We start from the raw sequence: 15,207 nt of genomic DNA on the forward strand, positions 1-15,207 counted from the left end.
TTTTTATATTAACAAAGTCACTCCAGTCAATCTCTTTAACTCAACCTACATGAAAAATTTGGATGACTTTGTAAAAGTTCTATGTTAACACCAGTGAGAAAAATTGGTGCATCCTTTAAATTTGTGTTGCTTTCTTATTATGACCATTTTGTTTCTTTGTATAAATAATAGGCCCTAATCATCAACAAGTCTGCATAGAGCATTGAACATTATAGATATTTATAGATATGCTAATGAGAAAGAGGGAAACAAAAAATACTGATTACTTCATGAAGCCAGATGAAACTTAATAGCCACTCTGGCTGGTAAAAATTGATAGCATTTGGGTAATTAATCAGGGGAACAGTCTACTGATAAGTCTGAACAAATAATTTCCATATCAGATAATTTATTGATTGAAACAATGAGATAACAGATATAAAAGTAGTCTGAAAATTTCAAAGTAGATTATACAATGTTATTCTTAATATTAGCATTATTATTTTCAGCATGTAATACAAGGTTAAAAACTACTAAAGTTTATAATTCGAAGCATTAAAAAAACCTGTAATGTATTAAAAAATAATTACACATCTGACTATTAAAATGGATAGGTTAATTGGGGGGGGTTACTCTGAAATAATAAAAAGTTTGAGGGGAAAATTTTTTTAAACAAATGCTATCACTTTCAAGTATACTTAAGAACTAAGATGAACATTAGCAAGGACATAGGACACACCCCAGAAGTCTTCACAAGCCACGTATTTGCCCCAAAGCCTGATTCTGCTCCCGCTTTACTCACTTCCCCTTGCTCCCTCTGGATTTATTCTCTAGGGTCTGCCTTTCCCTGACACAATGAAATGGACTTAATTACTTCCTGCACCTTGCTTCGAAAATACTAAATATGTTTATTATGGGGATTTATAAGCTATGTATTTTCCCACAGATATTTTGCCAAGATATTCCCCCTTATTAAAGAAACTTTGTATACTAAGTGCCTAGGACAGTGCCAGGTCTGCTTCTTTCTCAATTATATAAAATCTATTTTCCCTTTCAGGTGGGTTAAGTATCTCCCCTACCCTACTCGCAAATACAAATTTTGCTAATAATAAAAATTTAAGCCAGTATTTTCTTGTTCTTTCAGAGATTGCTCAGTCCAGGTCTAATGAACCCTAATTCTAATTTCTTAGGGCCCAATAACTGTTTTCTGAATAAATGTTAAGGCTCCACTGTGCTCTTTTCAAGTGCCACATACTGCAAATAGCATTGGAAATGGAAATAAAGAAAATTAGCTCCATTTTAAAGGTGTACTTTATGTGCCCATAAATATCAACCTTTTAAAGATTTTATTTATTTATTTGACAGAGAGAGACACAGCGAGAGAGGGAACATAAGCAGGGGGAGTGGGAGAGGGAGAAGCAGGCTTCCCGCTGAGCAGAGAGCCCGATGTGGGGCTCGATCCCAGGACCCTGGGATCATGACCTGAGCCGAAGGCAGAAGCTTAACGACTGAGCCACCCAGGTGCCCCAAATATCAACCTTTTAATGTGGACGAGGACCTTAGGCAATCGATCGTGATCGGACTACCAACATGGAGGATAATGGGAGGATTACTCAACAACATGCTTAGTTTTCCTCCAAAAGAGACAGTCTTCAAAAAGCTTCCTTGTCTGGCTTTAGGGTGGTTTCGTGTCTCTAAATAAATAGATATTTATTTAACTATGACTTAGAGTTTATACCTCAAGATGCAAAAGGGCAACACAGGGCCATACATGAATGATGACCCACCATGACAGTCTCTTTGATAATGACTTTACTTGGAAAAATATATTCTTCAATAAAAAAATTATTTTTTAATGTTGACTTTGTTCTCTTATGGCAACGCTGGAAAACATTGTAGCCCAACAGGAAATACAGGCAAAAGCTTCAAATGTAGAGCACACACACAAAAAACATTTTTAAAGCTCATGCCTATCAAGTTTCCCACTTGATATAAGTCGTACACAAAGTCTTAGTCCAATGTGAACCCATGCTGTGAAAATTCTGTAGCACCCACCTCAGAAAATTCTGTTAAATACATAAACACTGCTGAAAAGAAAACTTCTGGGCACTAGAAGTCAGACTCAAAGGGAAAATAAACCTGATTAAAAAAGAATCCCAAGGAAAGTTATATAAGTACAGTGCAACAAGGTCATAAGCTTAACGTCCTTCACTGTAATATTTGAAAGTAAATTGGCATTTTAGCGATCTGCTTTGGTCGTCATTCTTTTTCTCAACTCACAGAGATGCAACAGAATAAGAATGGCTTCACGTGTATCTTACAAACCAAATGGAAAAGTGATAGGCATTATGGGGTAAGACACCTTTAAAAATGAGTATAATACTTTTTAATGGATTAAAAATGAACCCTATGAATTCACTTGGACCACCTAAGGAGAAGGTTCTACAAATAGGGTATAAATGACATCCTTTTCTTACTACTATGGAGCTCACCAATATTTCAGAGAACCTCACAAAGTAAATTTAAGTGTAACTTGAAAATGTTCTTCAAGAGCTTCAGCCAAATGACAACCTCCTCTGTTCTTTTCAGAGCAGAACCACAGCTTTTTGAGATGTAAGACTTTAATAGGGTTGTAATTATAAAGTAAGTGATAACTACACATTAAAAGTGATTATTTTACCACTGAGTGAAAACTTTTAAAAACTTGTAGGACATGGTCAAGCAATTCTTATCGGCATTTAACAAAATGTGTTTTCAAGCAAAGGTATCTTTAAGATTCTGAAAGCATAACCACATACTCCACCAGCCAAAATAATGCATACAGAAACTTCTTTCTAGCAATATTTTTTCTGTCAAAAAGTTTAATATTTCTATAGAAAAATATTTTCTCTAACATATATATATATATACACATACATACTTGGATAAAATAGATAGTTAATATCAACCCAAATGTATAATCCCGTTTTCTGTTCCTATATTGTAGAACAACATAAAGTGTTAATTTGATATTGTTGCAATAATATGGACAAGGCAGTGCCTTTCTGAATTCCAATCTGTGCCTAAACAAAATTACTTAAGTTAAAAATCTGAATCAGTGTTTACAGGCATAACATTGTCTACTCAGATAACCCAGGACTAGGATATCTTGTTTTTCTAGTTCTGCATCCCGGAAGTATCTGACACTCAGCAGAGTTCAATGAAATCTTGTTGAAAACGTGAAATACAATGTGTACCTTCTTTTATATAATGTATATCACTCCCACTAATATTACAGAATCAGAAATTTATTCTTCACCAACTGATAACAGCTCTAAGAGCAAGAAACATACAGTTAATACTTTTTGGAGCTATTTTCCCAGAAGTCTTACAAATGACTTACTAGTAAATGGGGAGAGAGAAAAGAAACAACTTTCTTATATTCTGTGCAGGAGATATATTAGCTCAGTTTCAAGCTAGCTTACAACTTCAAAAATTGTTTTATGCATTACATTGTATTATTGTGCATTGTTTTACCCATCAATCTTTTCTGTAGATGATAAATTAATACATTCAATGATTTGTATTTTTGAATAAAATTATTACACTGTACCCAGCAATGAACACTCAAAATATTTCTTGAAGAGAAGAAGGGAGGGATAGAGGAAGAAGAAAAAGAGAGGAAAGAGGTTAATATTAACGATGATGAGGAGGCAGAAGAATAAGAAAATGTCAGCAGACTGGGAAAAACTCTTGAAATAATTAAGAAAAGGCCTTCAGTTTGATAAAAAACTTTGTTTCAATAGATACTTCCAAGACTGATTACAATTTCAAAATGAGTTCTATAGTGAGTTGATTAAAATAATAATAATAAGGTAAGTTGAAAGACCGTATCAGGAACCAAAAGACAGAATGTGATAAAGCTGCAGTATTGTGGTCTTATACTCCATAATCCTCCTATAACCCCATGAAACTCTCTGGAAAACTCCATCAGTAGTTCAGCCAAGACTCAGACAATTAAAGATACAAAGGAAGGGACTTCATATCTTAAATGCATTTGTTCTGATTCTTTTAAAAAAAGTTCCGAACATGAAACATATTTTGATTTTTAAAAAGGTAAGCTGATACTTGATTGCTTTTCTTGTATGAACTCTTAAAAAAAGACATAGGCAAAGAAGAGAAACAGTGGTGTACATAAGTTATCTTATTCTCATGAAAATGCTGTAATTCTAAGAATTATTCGTTTTCCAGAAGAAAAAAAAAAGTACTCCATATGTTTCTCTGCCTTACTCTACTAGGTCAAATAAATTTGGATTTTGATGAAATAAAATTATAAAAAGTAAAAATAATCTGAACACATTATGTAAAACAGGCCTGTGGAAGTATATTCATAAAATGGGGAATGTTTGCAGCTTAAAACTAGGTTAACTATTACAGAGTATTTAAATATTGAAATTGAAGTAAAATCTATTTTTTCAATTTAAAAAATTTGTAAGGGGTACAAACTTTGGAAAAAGGGTACAAACTTTAAGCTGTAAAATGAATATAGCCTGAGGATCTAACAATGGTGATCATAGTTGATAACACTATATTATATAACTGGAACTTGCTACAAGAGCAGAACTTAAATGTTTTTACCAAAAAAGAGACAGAGCACACGCGAGCGAGCGCACATGAATCTTCATAGAAAAAGAATGGGGACTCCCAAGAAAACCCTCAAACATAAATGGAAGAATCTTCTATATTATTTCTACAACAAATAAGGCCTAGATAGAAAATATTTCTCTTATGAAAATAACTTATAAATACATAACATTGGTAACATTGGTATTATGCTTACTCAGAAAATCTATCTTTGCATTTCCCTAATGAAATAAGACACACAGGAAATGGTGATAAATATACCATTCTTTAAAAAGAATGTAAGTAGTGTTAAATATAGGGAAAAATGTATTTTGAGAAAAATAAAGTGGTATAATGAGTCTCTTTTGGGTTACTGGATAGGTTACTACCTATTCTAGTTACCAAGTAATGCCTACTCATATTTTCCTAAACAAAGTAAGGTAAATGATTATTATAGCTCTTAAATACGACCCTCATATCCAATGCCACCAATATTAACAGACACAACCATATGTATTATTTCATAGGGAGTGTAGGTGTCAACTACCCATGGCTACCGGCCTAAATTTTTCCACACACGTTTAGATATACATATCCACACATGTATAGGAGCTTCAATGGAATAACCTTTATCCAGTTCAGACACAGACTAAAGCTAACACTGCAGAGTGGATAGCTAATTAAATTTTGATTTAATCTTTGCTGATCTTGTTAAAATGCAGATTCTGATTCAGTAGATCTGAAGTGGGACCCAAGATCCTGCATTTCTAACAAGCTCCCAGGGAATGTTGCTGGTCCTGAGGCCCACTTTGGGTAGTAAGGAACTAACCCATTCCTCTTTACACTGATACAAAATTAAGCAAAGTAATAATATATGTTTACATTCAGAAGCTACCTAAAGTGAAGATTTCTAGAGGAAAAAAACACCATACTTTTGTGAGGTAATTTACAAAATCTTTCTACACACATTATTTTATTTATGCCTCCCATAAATTCTAGGAAATAGGTATCATTATCATAATTTTTCAAATAAAATATTATCATAAACTTGGTTTTAAGCTCAGATTTATAACTGCGGTGTCCATCACCAACAGCCCAATGGACTGGCCATTGTCTGTGTAAAGCCCAACCAGGTGCAAGGACTAATAAGTCTCCATTTGAGGGGGGTGTGCTATCCTTAAGGAAGAATCTTTGGGATCTCATGCCAACTGTTAAGGAAATCAATGACAAATTTCAAGCTCCTTGCTCCTGAATGGCTTTTAAAATGACTTATAATTTCCCTTGCATCTTTACCATCAAATCCTTCCATTCATTTCAACTGGTAAAAGAACCAAATCTTGGATTACTATAAACATTTCCTAGCAAATCTTATTTCCAATCCTTTGCCACTCCACCCCTACAATCCTTGTTCTCCACAATTCAGACCAGGCCACTTGTCTGCTGAAAGCTCTCCAATGGCATTACTCTCTTAAGAGTCAAATTCAGGCTCCTTTCCATGCCCCGGGACCCTACAGAATCTGCACTCCACCTGGCTCTGACCTAATCATGTACCGTGCCCCCTTGCTCACTTTGATGCAGCCATATTGGTCTTCTTTCTGTTGCCTGAACACCCTGGACACCTTCTCATTTTAGAGTCCTTGTGTTTGCTTTTCCCTCTTGGAATCCTCTACCCCAAATGTGCTTATTGACGGCACCTTTGTACTGTTCAAGACTCAGCTTACAAGGCACCTCTCTGGGGAGGTCTTTCCTGACTAGCTAGCCTAAGGTAGCCTTCATCAGTTACTCTTTAATACCCTGCTTCATTTTGCCACTATCTGAAATGTACTAGTCCATTCATTCATTAATGTAACAAAATGCCTGTCTCATACTGCCCCCAAACTTAACTATCTTTTTTTCTTTTTTTTCTTTTTAAATGTTTTATTTAGTTATTCATGAGAGTCAGAGAGAGAGAGAGAGAGAGGCAGAGGGAGAAGCAGGCTTCCCGCCTAGCGGGTAACCCGATGTGGGACTCGATCCCAGAACCCTGGGATCATGACCTGAGCTGAAGGCAGACGCTTAACCATCTGAGCCACCCAGGCGCCCCCAAACATAACTATCTTAAACTATCTGCTTACCTACTGAAAGGAGAGAGTGAGCCTTGCATTTCTGCACTTGCATAATTTCTCTTTCAACCTATTTTGTTTATTAATCACATAGTTTACATTAGTTTTGTGCCTGTTGTAATTCTGGGATAATTTGCTTCAGAGGAAAGAAAAGTCATAATTTCAGAGTAAAGGGCAGATGACCCAGAGTTTTAAGTATAAAGTCCCTGACCTCAAACAAGATGGTGATCTCCACAGCTAAGAATCAGACCTGACTATTAGTAGTAAATGAAAAAAAGGAAGTCACTTTTTATGCACAGATTTTAGGACAAGAACTTACAGGAAATGCCAAACTGGAGCAAGCCAATGGTTCACACAACCACCACAGTGTTCGGTCTCTGATGGTCGCTCTCAAGGAAGTTTATGGGTCTGATAATTATCTCTCTGGATGTCAGTCTGAGACTAAAATGTCCTACCATTAGCTCTTTAGTTTAATATCATATGCTCTTCCCTCTGTCTCTTCTTTTCTAGATAGAGCTGCTCAATTAACTGGTAAACTTATCAATTTTCTCAAAAAGGAAGGAATCCAAGAAAGAAAATTTGATTGTCATTAAACTCAATATATATCAAGGTGTAAATGGCACTTAGAAATACTCATGTGCTTTTTCTCAGACCAAATGCATTCTGGACATGTGTCCCTCTACTGAGCAGCTGTTTAAAGAGACAGTAACTGCCAATTGGACAAAATAACTTTTTAAAACATAAGAAATGTTTCAAGAACTTTAGAAGACGAATTTCATTATTTGCTAGGAAGACACCAGTAGTTAAACTAATATGCTTTCTATTCTTTTCACATATAACTGATTACATATAATAAACTTTCTTTTATGATATTTGCCAATAATAGTTATCAAATTAATGAATAGAAAAGTTTACAGATTTTTGTTGAAATCTCTTGCCAGTAATTTTGAAAGATGACCACTTTTGCTGACAATAACATAAAAATGATGACTTTTACAGAGCCTTCTGTACTTTCTAAGAACTTGAATATATATGACCTCATTTTACTTTATAACAAACTTATGAGATACATAGAATCTGGTATCAGGTTTCCATTTTGCAAATTAAAAAAAACATACACAGAGAGATTAAGTGATTTCTCAAAGTCACACAGCTGATAAATTACCAGGCTAAATAATGGAGTTGCTCTGTCTTTCTCTAATTCAGTCCATCAGACAATATTTCCTAGATTTTGTGAACAAGTAAAATTTCAAAAAACATTTCAGAGGACCCAAATAGGGTTTTCAATTTTGTTATTTTTCCAGGTAGAGAAAAAGATAAACATATAACTTCTACCTACTACTTGTATCATATCATAAAGCTATCTTATCTTTTATCACCCCCAAATAGGAAAAACATCATCTTAGAAAAAGTGTAGTCCTTTAAATTAATAAAATTTGCCTTATGAGAAAGTTACTACTTTGTAATTTTTTTCTTATTTTGCTGTTGCCTGGCGGAAACTCCTGTTGTGGTCTAAGAACCATTAGACCAATCAATACCCGTAAACCATTTCCCTCTTTTGTGCTGTTTCAAGTCTTACTAGCTTTTCTACTTCTTATCCTCCTTGAATTTCATAGTCTTTAAGAAAAAGAAACCAGTAAGTTTTTCCTTTTGAAAGACGCTGTTCTTCTACTAATACTAATAACAAAATGATTAGCACCATAAGTTTACATCACAATCAAAACACAGGGCTGTTGGCTGACCAGGTGTGACCAGGGTGAGGGCTAGCAGGGAAGCAGGAAATGCAAAAACAACATGGCGCCTGTCACAGTGACTTTTTCCCCATATTACTTTAGTAAGAAGCAAGAACAGGACAAAGGCCTTGTGTCTGCCTTCTCATTTCTCACTCCACTTTCCAACTCATCTAAGAAAATGTGATGACTCCCATCTAGGCAAAGGCTGTACCATATCTGTCTTCATTTCCACAAAGCCCACCCTGTTCCTCCTCCCAGACTTGGTTTTATAGTCTGCAAGAACTTCCTAAGCCTTATATAACAAATAGATATCTAATTTTACAAAACTCTATAAACTACCATTGTATTCTACCAAAAAGTCCAAGGGGATGGAGGCTGGTTTTCGGGACACTCTTAAAGTGGCATTTTCCATGTTGACTACATTGATAAGCTGATGTGAATGTTATATTTTAGCACACATCAAAAAGAATAACCATCAAATCCCATTCAATCTTATCCTCTTGATCAATGCAGTATCTGTGATCTTCTTTGATGACTTCCTTAAGCTTTGGGAGGGAAATACATGAATGATATAGTGAAAGAGAAAAGGTAGCCCAATCAGACAAATCAAGTCCTGTGATCAAGTGTCAAAGCAAGAATATCCCCTACCCAACCCAGTCCCTTGTTGTAAGAGACTCACCAATGGGAGGTTTTGTCAAAGAAAGTCCCTTATTGTTCAGTTGGTACAGGGCTACATTCTTCAAGGATGTCAAAGTAACACTTTTTTAAATTCCTTAAATATACACAAATTTCAACTACAATAAATTTTTTTTCTATGAATAGAGAAAGATAAGTGCCTGTATATCATCAAATGACCACAATAATAATATTTATATTTATATAGTTTTACAGTATATAAAATATTTTAGCATATGGTATTATTTCTTAGGAATATTCTAAGATAGGTAATATTATTTCCATTTATTGAAGAAGAAACTGAGACTCAGAGGTTATGTGATTTGCTCAAGGTCACAGAAATAAGAGCTAGAACCCAAGTCTGGTCCTTTGACCTCATCATGTTCAGGGCTCTTTCTGTTATTGACATTCTTCACCAGGACAGTCACTTCTAAAGGTGAGCCCAAGGACAAAAAGAACAAATGAAAGCTGGCTTTTATTCCAATCAGGGCAGAAAGCCAATCTATTAATAATGTCAGAAAGAAGGGCTGCCCACATTGTTAAAGAATCTTGAGGGGTTATGGTTTTCTTTAGTTTCCTCACCATTACTATAATGCCAATGCCATTTGTGTTCTTCCCATTCAGTTCCTTAGAAGTCATCACACAGGAAGCCGGTATAGGACAGCCATGAACTCAGGGCGAGAGAAAACACCCGCCATTCACACACACACACACACACACACACACACACACACACACAGACACACACAATATTTGGAATCGTTTTCATTATACCTGTTCTTCCTAAATAAACATTTTTATGACACTAAATTTAAAGCATCAATGGAATCATTGTTAACCACATATTTTTGTGGCTTACATACTGGGCAAGAACTATCCAAACTATGTAAAATAAATTTTATACAATCCGTACTTCACAAAACAAAACAACAAAGATAGCTAAATTATAAGAAATGGATGACTATGCAGGGGCTAACAGATATTTATTTACTGTGTAAAAATATACAGTCATTGCATGAAACATTTGTAATGAAAAAGCTTGTCTGTTTTAAGTAGACAAGTCTTAGAAGTCAAATTAGGGCTGTATTTTCTGAAATTAATAACTAGTGTTAATTCAAACCGAAAGTTTGGACAGTATTAACTAATGCTAATAAGATTATCATGAACATTAGCCTTGCTGCTTACTATGACTTTTCTTTGTCCATATCTAATTATGGTTTTTAAAAAACAAAACCAAATAGAATCACTAGGAATCATTTTCAACACCAGGACAAATAAGGTAAGCTGGATATTGTAACTTCTTTGCCCCTAGTTCACATCATTTAGACTGATTAAAATGTTAATTTTTACATATGTGAATAAATGTAAAGGAGCAAACACCTGGAGACTGCACTGTGTGCTAGCAATCATTGCGGGTGGGTAAACTGACAACATGTAACTGCATATTAAGACAAATGTAGAATTTAGACAAAGTATTCCATCTCTTTTCAGATGTATACTTTTAAACCTCAGGAACTGTTTTCAGTAGATGTCATGCCTTTTAACTTGAAAAAAGATAAGCGCAAATAAGCTCCCAATTGTCTCCCCAATATGTAAACCACATCTCGGGCTGCTGTCTCTGCTACTCCTTTGAAGTTTCCCTGAAATGTCATGTGTTGTGAAGACTGCTGTGCATAAGCAAGACAATTTGCTCACTCTCAGAATTCTTACCGGTTTCCACTGCTATTTGGTATCCAGCCTCTAGTCTCCGAGATGACCTTTCCAGCCTCTCTGTGTTATCGAGCAGATGTGCCCTCTGAAAAAGAAAAAGGAAAAAAAATCAGACGGCCGTCTACAATGTTCTTTTTTTGCCTTAAAAAAAATTAATGCCTTTATATGCCCTAACATTTCTGGGGGGGAAGGTGGGAGTCACCACGCATTATAGATAATTTTTAGCAAATCTCCTATGGGCAGATTTCCAATCAATCGTTTGTGTATGGACCATCCACTTTTTTTTGTTTTAAAAGGCAGACTCATATATGGCCACACGAATCTTATTCCCAAACACAGAAATGTACGAAGACGTGAGTCAACTGGATCTTTCCTTTTTCAGCAGAGTAGACAGATGAGACACTTGCATAGATTTATGATCCCTATTTTGTATTTATTTTTTATAAAATGCCATCAGTTAAAAAACTCATTTGTTCCTTTGATTCCTGCAGATAGGAATTTTTAAAGAGGAACTTTATTTTCAAGAGAATGCCCTCCAATTTTGAATGTGTGGAAGATGCCATATAGAACAACATTCACTACTAGAACAGAATATTAAACAGTAGATCTAGTGTTAAGACAACTCAGGGCAATCACCAAGGAACAAGAGAAATGTTCCTCCGTGCACACAGGTGCACAAAAATGTGGGTTTGTTCCCAAATATAGGACACTAGATTGAAGGTGAACTTTTAACACCCACTGTTTTAAACTGAACTAAAATGATAATAATTATATGCATTCTTTTATGCTATATTTGATGGGGGAAATGAGAGGATTTTCCCCAAATTCTCAACTTCCCAACTTTCTTTTCTACACTGAGGCTGTTTTTTTTTTGGTTTTTATCCATAATGATCAGTCACTAGATCTATTCAGGTTGACCAACAGATTTATAAATTAATCATGGCTGTGAACGAGTAAGAATACACGCATGCACGTGTGTGTGTATGTGTGTGCACAGAGGCACATATGTCTGGATACTTAGAAATATATGAATACGTGTATCTGTATATTTCAGTGTGTGTACATGCATACACGTATTTGTATAAATTCGTACTTTCCCCCCTCAACTCAGTTTTGGTATCTGGTCAAACGGAAAGGAAAAATGCAACCACAACTCCTATAACTTTGTGTTGTTGACAGATGTCATTTAAAATCGAAGAAATGCTTTCTAATAATAATAAAAGAGGAGGTGCCACACATATTATCTGAGTGGCTGTCGAGCGCAACGATCTACCTTGCTCTAATGAGCCCCCATGGATCGTGGAGATGCGAGCTGTATTGACGTGCACACTTAAGCTCATACACCTAGACCAGTGCCTCCCAGCTCTAGCAGCCAGGGATGCTGACAGAATATCTCGCTTCCATCTTCAAAGAAAGGAAGTGATTAGTATGTTATCATTACCATTCAAAACGTGATTTCCTTATTCCCTCCCGGCATAGGTGACACATCTGAGATGCGGCCAGACGTTGGAGGCAGCTAAAGCCACATCAAAGCTTTCCTTGAAAATTTTTTTTTGGGGGAAGGGCCTGGGGGGGGCGGGGGCTGGGGGGAAGAATCATTAAAACAATGCATTTAGAACAGAGAGATAGGACCTGATGTGAAGGTCAGGAAAGCTGCAACAACAGTCTATAATAATTAATAGAGTTGTCTAATACACAGTGGAAAAATTAAGAGAAAAGCTGCCCCTCCCTCTGCAAAAAAATAAATAAATAAAAAACCTAAATAAATAAAAGGGAGGAAGGAAGGAATGCTTATATCATGAAAACGCTAAATCACTGAAGGCTGTAATTGAGAAAAAGAAAAGCAAGTGGAGTTCTCCGTGTTTGGTATATATGACTATTTTTAAATAAAATTAAACACTTTACTCAGCTTATCAAAAATAGCTTTCTTCCTCCTAATTTTCCCTACATGCAAGTTTTGGAAGTAGGGATTATTCTTCTCTTCTCTGAATATTGTTTTCTACCTTAACAAAGGACTTAATTTCAAACTGGTAATTCTCTAAAAAGATATTTGATTTGTGAAATCAAGAGTAAATCTGAATTTTAATTCAGAATAACAGAACAAAAATTTTTGGTTCATTTTCATATTGGATGAAATCCCTAAATTAAAAGACAACACTAAGCTACTACAGATTAAAAAAAAAATCAATACTGGAAATGGACAGTCTAATTATATGATAACAGATAACATAAGAAACAAAGAATTTAAATCTAGAATGATTCTTGGAATTCCACGGAAGAGAGCCAAAACGGATTATTAAGTGTATGGCTCTAATGGGGAGCAAAATTTCTAAAAGAACTTTACCAAAAAATGCATATTCCTAAATAATGGAAGTAACTCTTCTTCAGGACAGTTCAATTTTATCAGAGTAAATCTGCACACAAGAGGACTACCAGTTTACCAGCAGCTTTCCAGCAGGACCTCACTTTGTATTTTGGAAGCTCTTCACTTAAGTGAAGCTAAAATCAAGTTCTTGTAACAGCTGTGCTATTTACATTGTTCCCTTAGTTGTGCATTGCCCTGGTCTCTGAAAATGAAAGGAAATACACTACAGTAGCAGCTGATGCTTTCAACTTGCCCCCACACTCCATCCCAAACTCATTCTCTCACCCTCTCCTCAGCCCTTTCAAAGCAGGTAAGTGAAGCTGTGCAGGAGCTTCAGACAGAGCTCAACTTGCGTGAGGAGCTGTGCAATGTGGGGAGCTGGAGATGCAGGATTCAGACAGAGGGCTCAGCACAGCCAACACCAACCAGTTCAGCTCCCTGTACACACCAGCCTGCCTCCAAGCATGCCCGGTTCCCAGACCTGAGCCGAGAGACAACACCCCAAGGAAGGGATGGGGCATACTTTGTATCCAAACACAACCAAACGTCCTACTTTGAAGCAGACGAATGCTTGTGTTCTTAGGAGAGGTACAAGGAGGAAATCTGGGGTACACTCACTGTTTGATTACTATTAGAATCCTGGCTGAGAAACAATCTCTTCTGGGCAAACCATATACCGAGGCACCGTCATCATCATAATCTATTTTACAAATATCAATGCTACATCCATATCAAAGACTGTTAAAAGAATATTCCAGAGCATATTATTCTATTAGTTGAATGATCTAATTCTCCCAAGTACAATTCCATTCCAGGTTATAGTTTTGGAAACATGCAGTTCAGAGCCATTATTGATGAAACTGTTGCTATAGGCACAACAAAAGAATTAAGCCAAAAATGATGATAAAACGTATTTTAAAAGAAATGCAGATGTGATGTTTTCAGCTCTCAGAATTAAGATTTCTAAGTCCACACAATTCAGCTTAACAAAATTAATCTGTCAAAAATGCTGATTGTAATAAGGCCTAATATTTTATTAATTATATTCACTAAATTCAGAAGAGCTTTGTGCAGTTTCTTCACATACAGGTTTTAGAGGCTATTGTTAGTTCCATTAAGATTTGAAAATTCAGATTCTTCACCTAAGCATGAGCATATGCAAATACATATAAGCAGATACTCTGTCTTGCAGGAAAATAATGTTGAGTATCACCCACCTCAGGAATAATCTCATACATCAAAACTGCAATTGATTATATTCATTTAGTATATACATCTGCTTCCACACACACACACACAAAAAAAAACAAGAAGGTTAGAAGGTAAGGGTTTTATATATTTTCACCCTTTATTTTATAAATCATTATTACTTTTACTAAGAGAGGACATCACTTGAGTATCTTAAGTCAAAAGAGGTGGTGAAAACCATGTCTACAAGCCTCTCATTTAGCATTCACGTCAGCTATAGAATGATGACATACCAATAAAAAAATTCTAGGAAAACCTAATCAATGCAGTCAATCTAAACTCAAAAATAATTCACGGTACTCTTTATAAGCAATTAGACAGCTTTCAAATTGCAACTTGGGCCATTATTTTATGCCCTAATATAAAAGTAACAAAACTCAACTTCACTAAGTAAAAAATATAACTGTTTTATCTCTGAAAAAGAGTACCAAAACATATTTGTTAAGTTTGGCTTAATTAAACAAAACAAAACAAACAAAAAACAAGACCAGAATCATTCAACATCCCTCACTGATACACGGAGGAAATGATAAATATTGCTGTAAATATTTGCTGGGCCACTAAAAAGTCCGGAGCTGCATTATAAAACAGGCCAGCAACTCAGAAAAGTGAGAACTCACTTGGGTGCTATTTCCTACAAAAAGGAAAGTGTTTAACAATGAGGAGAACTTTGGCTATTCTTAAGTATCTGTGTACACAGACTAGTAGAGCATTTATAACATATGTGTATTTCCCTAAAAGGAAAATAGATTCATGATATCTTGTGTTGAACCTAAGAATTTTGGGTGAGGGA

The 15,207-nt window shown here is 35.5% G+C and overlaps 1 protein-coding gene across 9 annotated transcripts in view; it reads right to left on the reverse strand.

Annotated features, from left to right (window-relative positions):
• Positions 1-15,207, reverse strand: part of VTI1A (vesicle transport through interaction with t-SNAREs 1A) — a 355,502-nt gene that overhangs the window by 248,630 nt on the left and 91,665 nt on the right. For all 9 annotated transcript variants that reach the window (XM_078077107.1, XM_078077113.1, XM_078077106.1 and 6 more), the window contains one exon: positions 10,802-10,886. In XM_078077107.1, coding sequence (XP_077933233.1) covers positions 10,802-10,886 — 85 coding nt within the window. The remainder of the gene's footprint in view (positions 1-10,801; positions 10,887-15,207) is intronic.

This window comes from Halichoerus grypus, chromosome 7 (genome assembly GCF_964656455.1).
Source record: "Halichoerus grypus chromosome 7, mHalGry1.hap1.1, whole genome shotgun sequence".
Lineage (NCBI taxonomy): Eukaryota > Metazoa > Chordata > Mammalia > Carnivora > Phocidae > Halichoerus > Halichoerus grypus.